General features: G+C 50.0%; 1 protein-coding gene across 1 annotated transcript in view; it reads right to left on the bottom strand.

Annotated features, from left to right (window-relative positions):
• Positions 1-1,778, bottom strand: part of LOC113407629 (interleukin-1 beta-like) — a 19,452-nt gene extending 17,674 nt beyond the window's left edge. The window contains exon 1 of the mRNA XM_026656734.1: positions 1,709-1,778. Within this exon, the coding sequence (XP_026512519.1) occupies positions 1,709-1,778 (70 nt within the window). The remainder of the gene's footprint in view (positions 1-1,708) is intronic.
• Positions 1,779-18,545: the final 16,767 nt, after the last annotated feature.

Raw genomic sequence — 18,545 nt, 5'->3', positions numbered from 1 at the left:
TGGGATGGGGAAGAGAAGGGGGCTGGGGGAAGCGGGGGTTGGGGGAAGAGGCAGTGAGGACAAAGGGGATGGGATGGGGAAGAGAAGGGGCTGGGGGAAGTGGGGGCAGGGGGGAAGCTGGAGCCCAGCATGTGGCATCCCCTTGGCAGAAGCTGGGGGTCCCATTGAACCCTCACCCTGACAAGCCCTACCTCCCCTGCATCTGTACCTCCCTGATGAGCCCCCCAGACACCCTCCCCACTGAGCCCCAACCACCTGCACCTGGACCCCCACCCAAATGAACCCCACCTCCCCTGCACCTAGACCCCCCCCTGCTGAGCCCCAAACATCTTCACCTGGATCCCCTGCAGAGTCCCATTGCCCCTGCACCTGGAACCCCGCAATGAGCTTCTGTGCATCCAGATCTCCCACTGAGCCGCCTGCACCCAGACTGCCCCACAGAGAACTCTCTTACCCCCACCTGGCTGGATCCCCCCACACTAAGTCCCTCTGCACTTGGATCCTGCTGCCGGGCTGAGCCTGCTCACCCACACCTGGTGTGCCTGGCACATGGGGGCAGAGCCCCAGGGTGTTTCTGGGGCAGGCCTGGCCCTTGCCCTGTGTCAGGGTTGGGTGCTGCCTCACTGCCGCATTCCTGTCCCAGGGTGGGGTGGGAGGAGGCTGCAGGGTGATCTCCCACCTCCATGCAACCAGTGGCCTGTGCTCCCCACTGCCATGTTGGAGCCTCCACATTTATTTATTGACAAATAAAATTTGCAGAATTTTAAAATATTGTGCACAGAATTTTTAATGTTTTGGTGCAGAATCCCCTCAGGAATATGGGGTGCTGTGCAGCTGTGATGGTGGGACTGTGAGGAAGGTGGTGGGCAGTGGGGAGGTCTATGGGCGGGGGGCACAGGGCGAGCAGTGTGGTGTGCAGGGTGCTGTGCAGTTGTGGTGGGAGGCCAGCGGGGGAGGTCTCTAGGAGGGGTGGGGGCTGGGCATAGAGATCTGCGGTGGAGGTCTCTGGGCGAGGGGACGCTGGGCATAAGGGTGGGGCACTGGGCAGGGGGGCGGTGTGGTGCGGACCTGCCCTCAAGGGGAAGGGGCTGGCAGCACAGGGCTGGGCAGGCCAGTGTGCGTCTGGCAGCTGCAGGTTTGTAAACAGCGCCCTCCTGCTGGGCTGCGCAGAGCGGGGCTGCTCCCGCCGCGCTGTGCCTCATTGCCCCCAGCCCGCCCTTCACTCTGGAGACTGACCATCCCGCCCCCCAGCACCTTGCCCCCCGGGGGCCCACAAATATGTTTGGCGCCGGGCCCACAAAAAGTTATTCCGCCCCTGAATGTATGAGGACCAAAATCACAGAGTCACACGGACAGCAACTGCCAGATTCCGAGTTTACATCTGGCAAGAGGCACTTGTATCTGCTGCAGGGGCCCCAGGTTTCAAACTTGGGAGGCCCAATTCTTATCCCACTTAGCCCGGTAGGAATCTAGGAGCAGCTTGACTGAAGTCCATGGAGTTTGCATTGGTGTAAAATAGGTTTGAGGAGAGAATCAGGCCCTCCCCCCGGTTACCCATAGCACAAGAGCTGCAGAATTCCACACTTCTTCGGTCACTAACGAAATCAGTGGAGTCTGAGTTTAGATCGAAGCTTCTCTGAGGCCTGGGAGTGCACAGATTATCTCTACTCAAACAGCGCGCAGAAAAGGAAGCAGACTATATCCGTACCTTCCACCAGGGCACTGTTCAGCATCCTCATAAAGTCAATGTCCGTGAATGATCTGGCAAGCCGGTTCATCCCCCTTCTTGTCTCCCCTTGAGGCACCTCTGCAGCCCACCTTAAGGGCACTGAGTCGACTTCGTCAATGGCCTTCCAATAGCTGTCCAACTCCGGCAGAGAACGATTCCTGGGGAAGGGACAAGGGCTGGAGTCATAGAAGGAGCTTTGTGGGGCAACGAAGCAGTGATTTGAACAGCTAGAAAACAAGACACATCCCCTCACTTCTCTTGTGTGTGTGCTCATTCCGCTGCCTATGTGAGCTCCAACTAAATTTAATCTAGACATGCCCCAAGCCTCCACTATTTAGAGCCTTCCTTGCCTTTGAAATCCACAGGGACAACTGACCTTCATCCGCAACAGCCTGCAGGGCTGAGACTGTCCCAGAGATGGGCCAGCAGAGCACCTTAACCTCTGCCACCAGGGGACCAGGATGACTGTGATCACTGCAAAGCTAACTAGCTACCCCGGTTAACCCTTTCATAGAATCCAAGACCAGAAGGGACCATTGTGAGCCTCTAGTCTGAGCTCCTGGATCACACAGGCCAGAGAACTGCACCATTTGCTGCTGCTGCAGAGTGTTTCTGAGCATAGAGCCTCGAGTCTTCCTAAGACCCCTTTACTGCTCCTAAACCTTCCACATTAGGCAACAGCGTAGCATCAGTCTGGGGACCCCTTTGCAGGATAAGTGGGCAGCTCCTTCAGACTGGGCCCTGGTTCTGGTTCCTGGGAGGATGGGAATCTGCACATCGTGCTCTGTTGCTCTGGATTCTGATCTAGTCACGGAACCATTTGTTTCTGTACTCGTGGCTCTTTCGTTACTGTTAGTGTCACCTTGTAAGTCTAGCGCAAAGACAATCCCATGAACTCCCAGGGCATTGCCAAGCACTCGCAGACTGGAAGGAACAGATAAGACCCTTCATGTAGCAGAGACAGCTACAAACAGTGGAGACCGCCCAAGGCACATGAAAGGCCTGAGCAAAACTGTGAGAGTCGAGGGAATTCCCTGATTGCAAACACAAGGGCTAGGTTACTGGTTTTGCAGCCTGTGTGTAAGGCTAGGTCTACACTACAGGGGGGTCGACCTAAGATACGCAACTTCAGCTACGTGAATAGCGTAGCTGAAGTGGCATATTTTAGGTCGACTTACCTGGCTGTGAGGACGGCGGCAAGTCGACCGCTGCCGCGCCGCCGTCGACTCTGCTACCGCCTCTTGCCGCGGTGGATTTCCGGAGTCGACGGTAGAGCCATCAGGGATCGATTTTATCGTGTCTTCACTAGACGCGGTAAGTCGATCCCCGATAGACGGATTGCTACCCGCCGGATCGGCAGGTAGTGAAGACGTGCCCTAAGGCTTGTCTAATTCCTGAAAGTGGATTAAGCTAAACTGGAACAAGGCACTCATTCTGGAATAAGAGTGTCCTCATATGGAGTTAATCAGGAATAGTTATTGCACTTTAAATTCACACCCTACCTTAATCTGAATTAACTTTCAAGTGTAGACAAGCCCATTCTTTTGTAATAAAGGGACTGCTCAGTGCACAAGAAGCATACCTAATAACTAAACAGGAAGTAAGTGAGGAATGGAGTGTAACTGTGCTCTGACTAACCCAGCAAACCCCTTGATGACCACTTCACTACACCCTTCAAGGCAGAAAGCCTGGAGAAGCAGTCATAAGCGTGATTCTGAGAAGAAGCAGAGAGCAGAGCTTCTTGGGCACAGAGCTCACTGGAGGGGCAGATTTGGGAATTTCTCAGCAAGGAAGCTGCCTGCTTCCTTTTGTTTCTGTGGTGTTCAGGGAAACAGGAGTTTGGGTCCATTCTTTGAAAATATCCCAAATTACACCAAAGAATATCCTGACTCGTATCATCCATTGCTCATCTTAACAGAAACAGTCCTGCATGCCCCCGAATATTGGCTACCATTCATGCCAAAGGGAGAACATTATTATTTATTGTGGTAGCACCCAGAAGCCCTCCTTGGGAGTTGTCATGTGGGTGCTATACACACACATCAGGCCCTTCCCTGAAGCTAAATCAGAAATCACCCGGGATATCGAATCTTACAATCATCTTGAAATTAAATTTGGCTCTTTACCTCCATCTGGCAGGGACAGTCAACTTCATGGTGGTAACTATGGGGGGAAAAAAACAGACAAGCCACAGCACGATCCGTGCTAGCCTTGGTGAAATTGGCAATAAAAAAAGATGGTTTATTCTTCAAGGCTTTATCCATGTGGATCAAATGGGATCTACACATAGTGGGTCTCAAAGAAGAACCACAGTGACTGTGATATAAGTAACTGTTCTTTTTATCATCCAGACATTCGGGACATTTGAATGGAGTCATCATTATTCCAGCACTGGAATGGGTTACCTGGGGAGGTGGTGGAATCTCCTTCCTTAGAGGTTTTTAAGGTCAGGCTTGACAAAGCCCTGGCTGGGATGATTTAGTTGGGGATTGGTCCTGCTTTGAGCAGGGGGTTGGATTAGATACCTCCTGAGGTCCCTTCCAACCCTGATATTCTATGATTCTATGATTGAGCACTGACAGGGAGCTCGTTTCTGGACAAGACCAAATGGAGACAACTACCTGTCTAGACAAGAATGATACAAAGATGGCAGAGTGCCCTGAGAAGGCGGGCTTCCTGTGGGTGTGATGGGAAGAGCTTGGCTCTTCCCAGTCTGTAGCCGTAGGGCCTTCAGTCACTCATCATGCCCCAGTGTATTAAGGAGAGGCAATTTAACCTTAACCACAAGGCTCAAATTGGTGGCGTTTCCTTGTTGGACTCATGAAACCAAACTACCCCAATTAATTGAGTACCACTTCATCGGCGTTCCACCCACATCACCCAAGTGGGATTTGACCATCGACTGCTACAGCGGCTAATTGGCGTGCTCATCTAATGGTGCGCACAGCAACACAATTCCCATCAAAGGCAACGGGTCCCCTTAATTCCTGTCTGTCCCTGGGTGAAGGCTGTTTATAGACTCTACGCACAACATCTGCTCATGGATGCAATGCCAGATCCTAATCACAACTGCACCAGTGTAAATCCAGAGTGGCACCAATGAAGCCCATGGAATTACTCCAGCCTCACCTTAACCGAACTAAGAATCCGGCCCATAAACTCCTCTCTAAAGGCAGCCCAGCAACGATAGGGCAGACCTGAACCTGCAGTTTCTGAATGAGTAGGAACCAGTAATTACCTGTCACATCCTATCAGCTCAGTGAGCCGGTCGAATACTCTGGCCATGGCTGCTCCTGGAAGAGGAAAAACATTAGACTCAGCTCTAGGTATAATATTCCCATCTGAACAAGCTCCATCTAGTCCTCCTCATGCTATTCGGGAGCCAGCCCAGCAGGAAAACCTCCTCTAGTCGATTGGGAGCTACCAGACAGGCAACACTAAGTAACACTGCTATACCTAGAAATCAGGCTGTTCTCTGTTTTAACCTTTCAGTGGGAAACTTCCTCAAAAGACTGCACCACACAGACAACCAAGGGAGAAGAAAGGAAGAGGCCGCTGTCTGACGCACAGATGACCCAGCTGAAGGGCACCAAGGTAGAGAAATGTGATGACAATACCTGCGTCTGCACAACTTCTTCATGCAATTCAGGGTGTCTTCTGCTCCCTGTGGTTCTGAATGATTTCTTTGGAGTATGTCATCCAGCTTTATAGTGTCTCTAAAACTGGGAAATTCCCGGGGCTCAGTCTCTGACGCAATCTCTCAGATTGCCTAATCCAAATGGGGCTGGATCTCCCAGTCTATTCCACAAGGTCGAATCCAGGGCCATCCTTAGGATTTATGGGGCCCTATGCACTAGCGTAGCTGCAGGGGAGCAGGGGAAGCGGCCGCTCCCCCACTGAGCACATATCCAAAAGTGGCGCCTTAGGCGCCGACTCGTGGGTGCTCCAAAATTTGGTGGGTGGGTGCAGAGCTGCGGGTGGCCGTGCCTGCAGACGGTCAATGTAAACACTGTCTCGCGGCCCGCCAGCAGATTACCCTGACTGGTCGCGTACGGCTCGCGGGCCACAGGTTGCCCACCACTGGTCTGGGCCCTTCCTGGAGGGATGCACTCAAGGAGCAGTGATGGGAAACTGCATCTCCACACCCTTTCCTTGTGGAGTCCCACCTGGATCAGTTCTCTCTCTGGTCCTATTCAACCTCTGCATGCAGCCATTAGGTGGCCTGGTCGGACGACGTGGACTCAGGTACCAGCAATATGCAGATGACACACAGCCCCACCTATCCGTCACCACATACAACCACACTGCTACCATCACGACGGATAAGATCAACTCCTGGCTGCAGAACAGCTGTCTGCAGCAAGGGAGAGGTGATACAGCTGAGGAGTTTGCAGCCACTGTGCAAGCTTCCTTGGGTGGAAGGTTCACACCCACAATTGGTCAGTTCAGTCCACAGTCTAAGAGGCCCGTGGATTCCTCGCTGATGCTCAGCTCTCACATCACTGCAGCTGTGAGTAATACGTTACCATTCCCAACTGTCTAGGAGACTCTATCCCATCTTGGTGGACCATGATCTGGCCTCAGTTCTTCACATCTTCATCACCTCTTGGCTGGACTACAACCAGTGGTGCAAGTAGAAATAATTTCTTGCTGGTACACTGCACTCATGGGAGGGACACAAGGGGGGGGCACATGATCTCCCCACATGACCCCCCACGTGACTCCTACCCTCCCCACCCTACCACCAGTCCGGGGCCTCTGCACTTTCCCCATCCCCTCCCCATGATCCACATCCATCTCAGGTTACCTGGGGGCTCTGTCCTCCTCCTGCTGTGCAGGAGACTTCTGCTGTACAGACCCCAGGGAGGAGGACTCAGGAAATGCAGCTGCATGGAAGGGCTGGGGGTGGGCCCCTCCTGTGTTTTTCCAGTATGCCGTGCTAGCTATAAATATCTTACTGCTATGGTGTACCGTACCACCATACTTGCACCCAGGGCTGTCCCTAGGGGGGTGCAGGGTCTGGGGCGGAAGTAACAGATTCGTCTCTTCCAGGACCGACCATGCCAGCCAATCGCACCAGCCCACGGGGCCCCCCAAAGCACAGGGCCCAGAGCGGTTGCCCCGATTCACCCTATCCAAGGGACAGCTCTCCTTGCACCACTGACTACAACAGTGTGACATACCTGGGCATGTCAACACAGAACACTTGAGAGCATCGCCTCAGCAACACAGGCTGCTGGGAACACGTCACCCTTGTTCTTCACTCCCTACGCTGGCTTCCCCTAGAATATGGAATCAAGTTCAAGGTCTTAGTCCTTATCTTCAAGGTGTGCCACAGCCTCAATCCAGATTAATTAATTGCCATTATTATATTGTATGATATTAAAATTAAAAATATCCAAGTTATTTTTATATTATTTTAAAATTAGGGTTTCTTAATTCTTTTTCAATTATAAAATTAAATTAAATTAAAAATACAATAATTAAACCAATAGCATCCCATTAAATAAATTTTTAAGCAAAAAGATCATTTAAAGATAGAAAATCAAAACTGTCCCTTCAGAAAAGCTTCACTGTGATTTTTGTTCCCACAGAATCTTTTGCTCTCCCCCTCCCCCCGTTGCTGTCATCTACCGTCCGCCAGCTCCTCCCAAATTTTGACTGCTGGCTCCCTTTCTTCATAGAATCAAATGTCGGGCTGGAAGAGACCTCGAGAGGCCATCAAATCCAACCCCCTGTGCTGAGGCAGTACCAAGTCAATCTAGACAAGGGGTTCTCAAACTGGGGGTCGGGACCCCTCAGGTGGTCTTGAGGTTATTACATGGGGGTCCTGAGCTGTCAGCCTCCACCCCAAACCCTGTTTTGCCTCCAGCATTTATAATGATAAATATATAAAAATGTGTTTTTAATGTATAAGGGGCGGTCGCACTCAGAGGCTTGCTGTGTGAAAGGGGTCACCAGTACAACAGTTTGAGTGATCTAGACCATTCCTGACAGATGTTCATCCAACCTGTTCTTAAAAACCTCCAATGACAGGGATTCCACAACCTCCTTTGGAAGCCTGGTCCAGAGCTTAACTATCTATAGAGTTAGACAGCTTCTCCTAATATCTAACCTAAATCTTCCTCGCTGCAGATTAAGCCTCTTTCATCTTGTCCTGCCTTCAGTGCACATGGAGAACAATTGATCGCTGCCCTCTCTATAACAGGCCTTAACATGTACTTTCCTAAAAGTAGTACTTTGCACTTGCCATTATTGAATTTCATCTTGCTGAATTCAGACCAATGCTCCAATTTGACAAGGTCACTTTGAATTTTAAAGTGGCTGACTTAGAACAACGCTTCCTCAGCTCTCGTCCCCTAGCGCCCCTCCTCTACTTGCACTACATTAATGACATCTTCATCATATGGACCCACGGGAAGGATGCCCTTGAAGAATTCCACCTGTATTTCAACAATTTCCACCCCACCATCAACCTCAGCCTGGACCAGTCCACACAAGAGATCCACTTCCTGGACACAACAGTGCAAATAAGTGATGGTCACATAAACACCACCCTATACCGGAAACCTACTGACCGCTATTCTTATCTACATGCCTCCAGCTTCCATTCAGACCACATCACACGATCCATTGTCTACAGCCAAGCCCAAAGATTCAACCGAATTTGCTCCAATCCCTCAGACAGAGACAAACCCCTACAAGATCTTTATCAAGTATTCTTAAAACTACAATACCCACCTGGGGAATTGAGGAAACAGATTGACAGAGTGAGATGGGTACCCAGAAGTCACCTACTACAGAACAGGCCCAACAAGGAAAATAACAGAACATCACTGGCCATTACATACAGCCCCCAGCTAAAGCCTCTCCAGCACATCATCAGCGATCTACAACCTATCCTGGAAAACGATCCCTCACTCTCACAGAGCTTGGGAGACAGGCCAGTCCTTGCTTACAGACAGCCCCCAACCTGAAGCAAATACTCACCAGCAACTACACACCACACCACAGAAACACTAACCCAGGAACCAATCCCTGTAACAAATCTTGTTGCCTACTCTGTCCCCATATCTACTCTAGCGACACCATCAGAGGACCCAACCACACCAGCCACACCATCAGGGACTCATTCACCTGCACATCTACTAATGTTATATATGCCATCATGTGCCAGCAATGCCCCTCTGCCATGTACATTGGCCAAACCGGACAGTCTCTACGTAAAAGAATAAATGGACACAAATCGGACATCAGGAATGGTAACATACAAAAGCCAGTAGGAGAACACTTCAATCTCCCTGGACATTCTATAACAGATTTAAAAGTAGCTATCCTTCAACAAAAAAACTTCAGAAACAGACTTCAAAGAGAAACTGCAGAGCTACAATTCATTTGCAAATTTAACACCGTTAATTTGGGCTTGAATAGGGACTGGGAGTGGCTGGCTCACTACAAAAGCAGCTTTGCCTCTCCTGGAATTGACACCTCCTCATCTATTATTGGGAGTGGACCACATCCACCCTGATCGAATTGGCCCTGTCAACACTGGTTCTCCACTTGTGAGGTAACTCCCTTCTCTTCATGTGTCAATAAATAATGCCTGCATCTATAATTTTCACTCCATGCATCGGAAGAAGTGGGTTTTTTACCCACAAAAGCTTATGTCCAAATAAATCTGTTAGTCTTTACGGTGCCACCAGACTCCTTGTTGGTTTTGAATTTTAAACCTGTCCCCTGAAGTGTTTGCAACCCCTCCCAGCTTGGTGTCATCTGCACATACTCTTCACTCCGTTGTCCAAGTCATTAGTGACAATATTGAATCGTACCAGACACAAGACTGAACCCTGCAGGAACCCACTAGAGATGGCCTCCCAGTTTGACAGTGAACCTTTGATAACTACTCTTCAAGTGTGGTCGTTCAACCCGTTCTGCACCCACCTTATAGTGATTTCATCTAGACCAGTGCTTCTAAAAGCAGGTCCACCGCTTGTTCCGGGAAAGTCCCTGGCAGTCCGGGCCGGTTTGTGTACCTGCCACATCCGCAGGTTTGGCCGATCGCGGCTCCCACTGGCCACGGTTTGCCGGGAAGCAGCGCGGGCCGAGGGATGTGCTGGCTGCCCTTCCTGCAGCCCCCATTGGCCTGGAGCGGCGAACCGCGGCCAGTGGGAGCCGCGATCAGCCAAACCTGCGGACGCAGCAGGTAAACAAACTGGCCCGGCCCGCCAGGGGCTTTCCCGGAACAAGTGGCGGACTGGCTTTGAGAAGCACTGATCTAGACCCCATTTCCCTAGTTTGTTTATGAGAATGTCTTGTGGGACTGTGACAAAAGCCTTACAAAAATCAAAACATATCACGTCGTTTGCTTCCCCCCAGCCACTAGGCCAGTAATGCTATCAAAGAAAGACATGATTTTTTCTTGCTGACTATTCCTTATAGCCCTATTATCCTCTAGGTACTTACAAATTGACTGTTAAATTACTTGTTCCAGTATCTTTCCAGGTATTGAAGTTGGGCTGACCCGTCTATAATTTTTCAGGTCCTCTTTGTTCCCCTTTTTAAAGATTAGTCCTGAGTATGCCCTTCTGAGGCCAAACAAACAAAATCCCCACAGGGTGATGAAGAGTCAGTAAACCATCCTTATTTCTCAGTGAGTCAGGTTCACTTCTTTATTTTTGTGGTGTCACGAAGCTAAGTCCTGAAGTTACTACATGGAACCTTCTAAGAAAATGAGACATCAGGTCAGACTAGCTGTAAAGGCTCCTTCTGGCCTTAGAATCTATGCAACAAAAAAATGGTAAAGATCACAATTTCGAAGATAAAAACAAAAAGGCAGGCAGAAATAAAATCCATTCAGTCCTTCTTTATCCTTTATCAGACGTAAGGAAAGAGGCCTGGGCTGTTTATTTCCTCATTGCAGTTCAGCCTACAGGCAGATTCCACAGTGTTTCCCTTTGCCAAATACATTTGCATTTTTCGTCATAGGAAGGAACAACAACATGCAAAAACAGGAAGCAGAAACAAAACCCGGATGCTTCAACATGTCACAGACCGCGTCTGCATCAACTCTCATTGGGCTTCCCTGATTTCCCTGTGGCAGGCATAGTAAAGATCTGGGGGGCCGGAATTTCCCCGGGGCATAGCATGTTTCTGGAGAACCCATGATTTTGTTCAATGAAAATATTTATAGCTATGGTGAGGGCATATGCCTCTAATTACCAAATTGCACTGCTTTGATTAAGGGTGTGGTTTAAAACAGTGCAAGTTTGCATATGAATAGGAGTGGCTTATTTCCATTCAGCTTAATCTGACAAGAAACCCCTCACCCCTGGAATTATTTAAATCAGATCCGTTTTCTTGTGTAATAAATTATAAATAATAGTAATAATAATAATACCACACTCTTTTATTGCACTTTTAGCCATAGATCTCAAAGCATTTTGCAAAAGTGGGTCAGTAGAACTATCCCCATTATATAGATGGGGAAACTGAGGCACAGAGCGGGAAAGTGACTTGCCCACAGCCACCCAGCAGGGCAGTGACAGAGTTGGAAATAGAATCCAGGTCTCCCGTATCCCCACCCAGTATAGTTAAACCTAAGGTAAGGCCCGAGATAAACTGGGGAAACATCTGTGTGTAAACACAGCAAAGTGCTCCTTTAAACCACCAGAGCACTGGGGCAAGCAGAAAAGGGATAGAGGGAGAGACGCTTTGAACTGGGCTGTGCTTGGGAGAAAGTTTGAACAATGGGACATGCGGATCCCCTGAGAGTGGCAGGGATCACTTGGGGCATATGGCTTCATGCACGATGGCTCAGTGCCTCCTCCTTGGAGCAGCTGTTGCCCATGATCGCGGGGTGGGGGGTTCAGGGGTCAGGGCAGAGGGCTAAAGGGTGTGGGGGTGCAGGGCGGAGGGCTGGGGTATGTGGGGGGTGCAGGACAGAGGGCAGTGGGGGTGTGGGCGGGTTCAGGGGTCAGGACAGAGGACTGGGGTGTGTGGGGGTGCAGGGCAGAAGGCTGGGTGTGTGTGGGGGTTCAGGGGTCAGGGCAGAAGGCAGGGTGTGTGGGGAGGGTTCAGAGGTCAGGGCAGAGGGCTAAGGGGTGTGGGGGTGCAGGGCAGAAGGTTGGGGTGTGTGGGGGGTTCAGGGGTCAGGGCAGAGGGCTGGGTGTGTGTGGGGGTACAGTGCAGAAGGCTGGGTGTGGGGGGGGTCAGGGCAGAGGGCTGGGGTGCTCGGCTCGTGGGGGTGCTCCCAGCCCCCTGCCCTGAGCAGCTCATGGCAGGGGGCTGGAAGAGATATGCCCTGTTCCACCCCCTTCCCCAAGGTCCCGTCCCTACCTCTTCTCTGCCTCCTCTATGGAGCGGGGAGCATGCTGCCACTCATCCCCCTCCCCCTCGCAAGGGCCATCAGCTGATCAGCGCAAGGAGAGGGAGGGGGAGGAGGATGGGCAGGAAAGCACCACGCTGGGGGAAGAAGCGGGGGAGGGGGGAAGCTTGACTGCCGCAGGACCAAGCTTCTGCCTCCTGCCCCCGCAGGGGAGAGCAGTGGGCGGAGGGGGGGGGGGGGGGGGGGCGGGGGGGGGGGCAGGACCCCGGCAGCAGGCCACTCAAAATCGGCTTGCGTGCCGTAGGTTGCTGACCCCTGGACTAGTGTGTGGAAAGCTGTGGGATCCCAAAGGATGAATGGAGTGAGAGAAATGAGTGTGCGTCTGCTGGATGGGACTGCTGGTCATTGGTATGTCACCCAAACCCTTGCTGGTGTAGGGGGCTCTCCGTTAGCTGCATTGATTGGAGGAAAGGCTTTGAGCCGGGCCAACTGCTTTGAGCCAGCAGACTTATAAAAAGGCAGCCAGTTGCGAACTGCATGAGCGGCGAACAGAGGGAATTTGCCTGGGAGTTCGCCTCAGGGGAGTTCCCACAGAGTTTTTTTCCTTTCAGGCTTCTGTGAGCAGTAAATACAACATCTGAAGAGGCACTTAAAAGGAAGACAATATGCATAGTGAGCTATCAGCTGTTGTGACCTGCACAGAATGTGCCATTATGGAAGCAGAGAAAGAATTGACAGGAAGGGGACTGCAATGCATGATCGTTTGTTAGCAAGAGTCAGGCTAATTGTAACCCTAATAACATGAGATTTGTAGAAGAGAGGATTGTGTGAGGCGAGTGGGAAAGAACTGTGTGAGAAGTTGTTGCGACCTTGTGTAGATAATGTGTAGATAAGATGGAATGTAGACTAGAGTCTAAATAAGTGAGAAAAATAAGATATCAGGATGACCTATGTATAAACAAAATGCAGCTGTTGTTTATTATTGTCTGTAACAAAAGGTATAAATGCTTGCTGTAATTGTTTACCTGTAGAGAGACCTGCCTAGGAGGGGGAGACCCTGTGTCCTAGTGCACTGTCTCCCTCTACGCAATTGCTTGAGAAAATAAAGTATCTGACTTTGCTGTACCCAACCAAAAGAGTGAGAACTCTGTTATTCTCCGACACCATTGTGACGGGTTGGATCACAGAAACCCCCTTGGGAGCTGCCACCCGATGTGCCAAGACTACCCCTGCTTCTGTTTTCCCTGCCAGCTCAGGACTCCAGCACCCCGTCTTGCTGAATTAGACACTCCAGTCCACTTCAACACAGACCCAGGGTCTGAATTACTTGTCCCAAAGCTACAAGTTTACCCAAAAACAGCTCACAGGAGTGTGCTTGTCTTTAGCACTCAGATGCCCAACTCCCAATGGGGTCTAAACCCAGATAAATCCGTTTTACCCTGCATAAAGCTTATGCAGGGCAAACTCATAAATTGTTCGCCCTCTATAACACTGATAGAGAGATATGCACAGCTGTTTGCTCCCCCAGGTATTAATACATACTCTGAGTAAATTACTAAATAAAAAGTGATTTTATTGAATACAGACAGTAGGATTTAAGTGGTTCAAAGTAGTAACAGACAGAACAAAGTAAGTCACAAGCAAAATAAAATAAAATGCGCAAATCTATGCCTAATCAAACTAAATACAGATAATCTCACCCTCAGAGATGCTTCAGTAAGTTTTTCTCAGACTGGACACCTTCCAGGCCTGGGCACAATTCTTTCCCCTGGTACAGCTCTTGTTCCAGCTTATGTGTTAGCTAGGGGTTTCTCCATGATGGCTCCTCTCCCTCTCTGTTCTCTTCCACCCCTTTATATATCTTTTGCATAAGGCGGGAGCTCTTTGTCCCTCTGGGTTTTCACCCCCCCTCACTGGAAAAGCACCAGGTTAAAGATGGATTCCAGTTCAGGTGACATGATCACATGTCACTGCAAGACTTCATTATTCACTTGCCAGCACACACATATACAGGAAGACTCACAGGTAAACAGCCATCTGCAGACAATGGGAGTCATCAAGATTCCAAACCATCATTAATGGCCCACACTTTACATAATTACAATTGGCCCTCAGAGTTACATTTTATATTTCTAGTTTTAGATACAAGAGTGGTACATTTATACAAATCAGATGATCATACTCAGTAGATTATGCACTTTGTAATGATACCTTACAAGAGACCTTTTGCACGAAGCATATCCCAGTTGCATTATATTCACTTATCATGTTTTTGTAAAACCATATAGACTGCACAACGTCACAACCATGTTTGTCTTTCTCCCAGAGGATAGAAGTGACTTCGTCTGTATGTCTGTACGAAGTGCAAGCTAGCCTCCATATTGGAAGAGAAGGTTAAAGGACTAGAGACCCAAGTACAACCCTGCTTTGCATCAGAGAAAATGAAGACTTTCTGGATAGAAGTCAGCGTTTGGTTCTGGAGGCATAACATGCTGAAGAATCAGAGAGGGCAGTGCAGAACGGGGAAGAAAATTAGCAGCATGTGACCTCCAGGAGAAGAATGAGGAGAACCCATGTACCCTCTATGCAGATAGAAATAAGAAACTGTTTCAGGCTCTCTGCACAGGTACTATTATGGAGAATGACTTGGAAGAGCCATCTGAGGGAAGAGATCAGAAGGAGACCCCGTTGACCAGAAGGCATGAGATGCATTAAAATAATATAAAATATAAGGAGGTATATCAATCTTGTAGAACTGAAAGGTCATTGAGTCCAGCCCCCTGCCTTCACCAGCAGGACCAACTACTGATTTTGCGCCAGATCCCTAAGTGGCCCCCTGAAGAATTGAACTCATAACCCTGGGTTTAGCAGGCCAGTGCTCAAACCACTGAGCTATCCCTCCCCCCTACTTTATCCTATGGATGGGGGTTCCACAACCACCACTCCCAAGAGGAGGAGACGGGTGGTGGTGGTCAGGGACTCCCTCCTAAGGGAGATGGAGTCATCCATCTGCCAACCAGACTGAGAGTCTCGAGCTAGAAATCAGGATGTGACGGAGTGTCTGCCAAGACTGATCAAGCCTTCAGACTGCTACCCCTTCCTACTTCTCCACATGGGCACCAATGATACTGCCAAGAATGACCTTGAGCGGGGTCACTGCAGACTATGTGGCTCTGGGAAGAAGGATAAAGGAGTTTGAGGTGCAAGTCGTGTTCTCGTCCATCCTTCCTGTTGAAGGAAAAGGCTCAGGTAGGGACCATTGACTTGTGGAGGTAAATGCGTGGTTATGCAGGTGGTGTCGGAGAGAGGGCTTTGGATTCTTCAACCATGGGAAGTTGTTCTGGGAAGGATTGCTAGGAAGATGGGATCCACCTAACAAAGAGAGGGAAGAGTATCTTCGCAGGCAGGCTTGCTAACCTAGTGAGGAGGGCTTTAAACTAGGTTTGCCGGGGGACCGTGATCTAAGCCCTGAGGTAAGTGCGGAAGTGGGATACCGGGAGGAAACACAAGGAGGAGGGTGCAACGGGGGGGCCCTCCTGATTCAGACTGAGAAAGTAGGGCAATTAGCTAGTTATCTTAGGTGCATGTACACAAACGCAAGAAGCCTGGGAAACAAGCAGGAAGTCCTGGCACAGTCAAAGAACTATGATGTGATTGGAATAACGAGACTTGGTGGAGTAGCTCACATGACTGGAGCACTGTCATGGATGGATGTCACTACATGCGTCTGAGGAAGTGGGCATTCACCCACGAAAGCTTATGCTCCAATCCGTCTGTTAGTCTATAAGGTGCCACAGGACTGTTTGTCGCTTTTTACAGATCCAGACTAACCCCTCTGACACTTGTCATGGATGGATATAAACTGTTCAGGAAGGACAGGCAGGGGAAGAAAGATGGAGGAGTTGCACTGTATGTAAGAGAGCGGTATGATTGCTCAGAGTTCCAGTATGAAACTGGAGAAAAGCCTGGGAGGCTAATATGAGGGGGAAAGGAGTCCAGGAGAGCTGGCTGTATTTTAAAGAAGCCTTACTGAGGGCGCAGGAACAAACCATCCGGATGTGCAGAAAGAATAGCAAATATGGCAGGCGACCAGCTTGGCTTAACAGTGAAATCTTCAATCAACTTAAACACAAAAAGGAAGCTTACGAGAAGTGGGAACTTGGACAGATGACTACGGAGGAGTATAAAAATATTGCTCAAGCATGCAGGGGTGTAATCAGGAAGGCCAAAACACAACTGGAGTTGCAGCTAGCAAGGGATGTGAAGGGTAACGAGAAGGGTTTCTACAGGTATGTTAGAAACAAGAAGGAGGTCAGAGAAAGTGTGGGACCCTTATTGAATGGGGGAGGCAACCTAGTGACAGCTGATGTGGAAAAAGCTGAAGTACTCAATGCTTTTTTTGCCTCGGTCTTCACAGACAAGGTCAGCTCCCAGACTGCTGCACTGGGCAGCACAGGATGGAGAGGAGGTGAGCAGCCCTCAGTGCTGAAAGAACAGGTTAAGGACTATTTAGAAAAGCTGGACATGCACAATCCATAGGTCCAGATCTAATGTATCCGAGGGTGCTGAGGGAGTTGGCTGATGTGATTGCAGAGCCATTGGCCATTATCTTTGAAAACTTGTGGCGATCAGGGGGAAAATTAGCAGGTGCTCGGCCCCACTGGTAGCCAAGCTCCCCCCTCCCCCGCCTCACCTCCTCCCCCCTCCCAAGCGTGCCGCGTCCCCGCTCCTCCCCCTCCCTCCCAGCGCTTCCTACCCCCACCGCCTAACAGCTTTTGGGCAGCATTTAGGACTTTCTTGGAGGGAGGGGAAGGAGCGGGGACACGGCACAATCAGGGGAGGAGGCAGAGAAGGGGCGGGGACTTGGGGGAAGGGAGTGGAATGGGGGTGGGAAGGGGCGGGGACTTTGGGGAAGGGGTGGAATGGGGGTGGGCGAGGGTGGTGCATGGGTGGGAGGAGGAGGGACAGGGGCGGGGACAGGGTTGGTGGGAGGGTCAAGCACCCACCAGACAGAGGGGAAGTCAGCGCCTATGTCATTGGCCATTATCTTTGAAAACTCATGGCAATCAGGGGAGGTCTCGGATGATTGGAAAAAGGCAAATATAGTGCCCATCTTTAAAAAAGGGAAGAAGGAGAACCCTGGGAACTACAGACCAAAAATCATGTAGCAGGTCCTCAAGGAAACCATTTTGAGGTACTTGGAGGAGAGGAAGGTGATCAGGAACAGTCAACATGGATTCACGCAGGGCAAGTCATGCCTGACCAACCTGATTGCCTTCTATGATGAGATAACTGTTTCTGTGGATATGGGGAAAGCAGTGGACATGATATATTTTGACTTTAGCAAAGCTTTTGATACGGTCTCCCACAGTATTCTTGCCAGCAAGTTAAAGAAGTATGGATTGGATGAATTGACTATAAGGTGGATAGAAAGCTGGCTAGATTGTTGGGCTCAATGGGTAGTGATCAACGGCTCGATGTCTAGTTGGCAGCCAGTATCAAGCGGAGTGCCCCAGGGGTCAGTCCTGGAGCCGGTTTTGTTCAACATCTTTATTAATCATCTGGATGGTGGGATTAATTGCACCCTCAGAAAGTTTGCAGATGACACTAAGATGGGGGGAGAGGTAGATACGCTTGAGGGCAGGGATAGGGTCCAGAGTGACCTAGACAAATTGGAGGATTGGTCCAAAAGAAATCTGATGAGGTTCAACAAGGACAAGTGCAGAGTCCTGCACTTAGGAAGGAAGAATCCCATGCACTGCTACAGGCTGAGGACCGAATGGCTAAGCAGCAGTTCTGCAGAAAAGGATCTGGGGATTACAGTGGATGAGAAGCTGGATATGATTCAGCAGTGTGACTTTGTTGCCAAGAAGGCTAATGGCACATTGGGCTGCATTAGTAGGAGCATTGCCAGCAGATCGAGGGAAGTGATTATTCCCCTCTATTCGGCATTGGTGAGGCCACATCTGGAGTACTGTGTCCAGTTTTGGTCCCCCCACTACAAGAAGGATGTGGACAAATAGGAGAGAGTCCAGCGGAGGTCAACGAAAATGATTAGGGGGTTGGGGCACATGACTTACGAGGAGAGGCTGAGGGAACTGGGCTTGTTTAGTCTGCAGAAGAGAAGAGTGAGGGGGGATTTGATAACAGCCTTCAACTACCTGAAGGGGGGTTCCAAAGAGGATGGAGCTCGGCTGTTCTCAGTGGTGGCAGATAACAGAACAAGGAGTCTCAAGTTGCAGTGGGGGAGGTCTAGGTTGGATATTAGGAAACACTATTTCACTAGGAGGGTGGTGAAGCACTGGAATGGGTTGGCCTGGGGAGGTGGTGGAATCTCCTTCCTTAGAGGTTTTTAAGGTCAGGCATGACAAAGCCCTGGCTGGGATGATTTAGTTGGGGATTGGTCCTGCTTTGAGCAGGGGGTTGGACTAGATGACCACCTGAGGTCTCTTCCAACCCTGATCTTCTATGATTCTATGACTTGGGAGCAGG

The sequence above is a fragment of the Terrapene carolina genome, unplaced genomic scaffold (genome assembly GCF_002925995.2).
Source record: "Terrapene carolina triunguis isolate 2854851 unplaced genomic scaffold, T_m_triunguis-2.0 Scaffold49, whole genome shotgun sequence".
NCBI lineage: Eukaryota > Metazoa > Chordata > Testudines > Emydidae > Terrapene > Terrapene triunguis.
The sequence above is the reverse complement of the archived record's forward strand: the minus strand, read 5'-3'. Positions and strand labels throughout refer to the sequence as shown.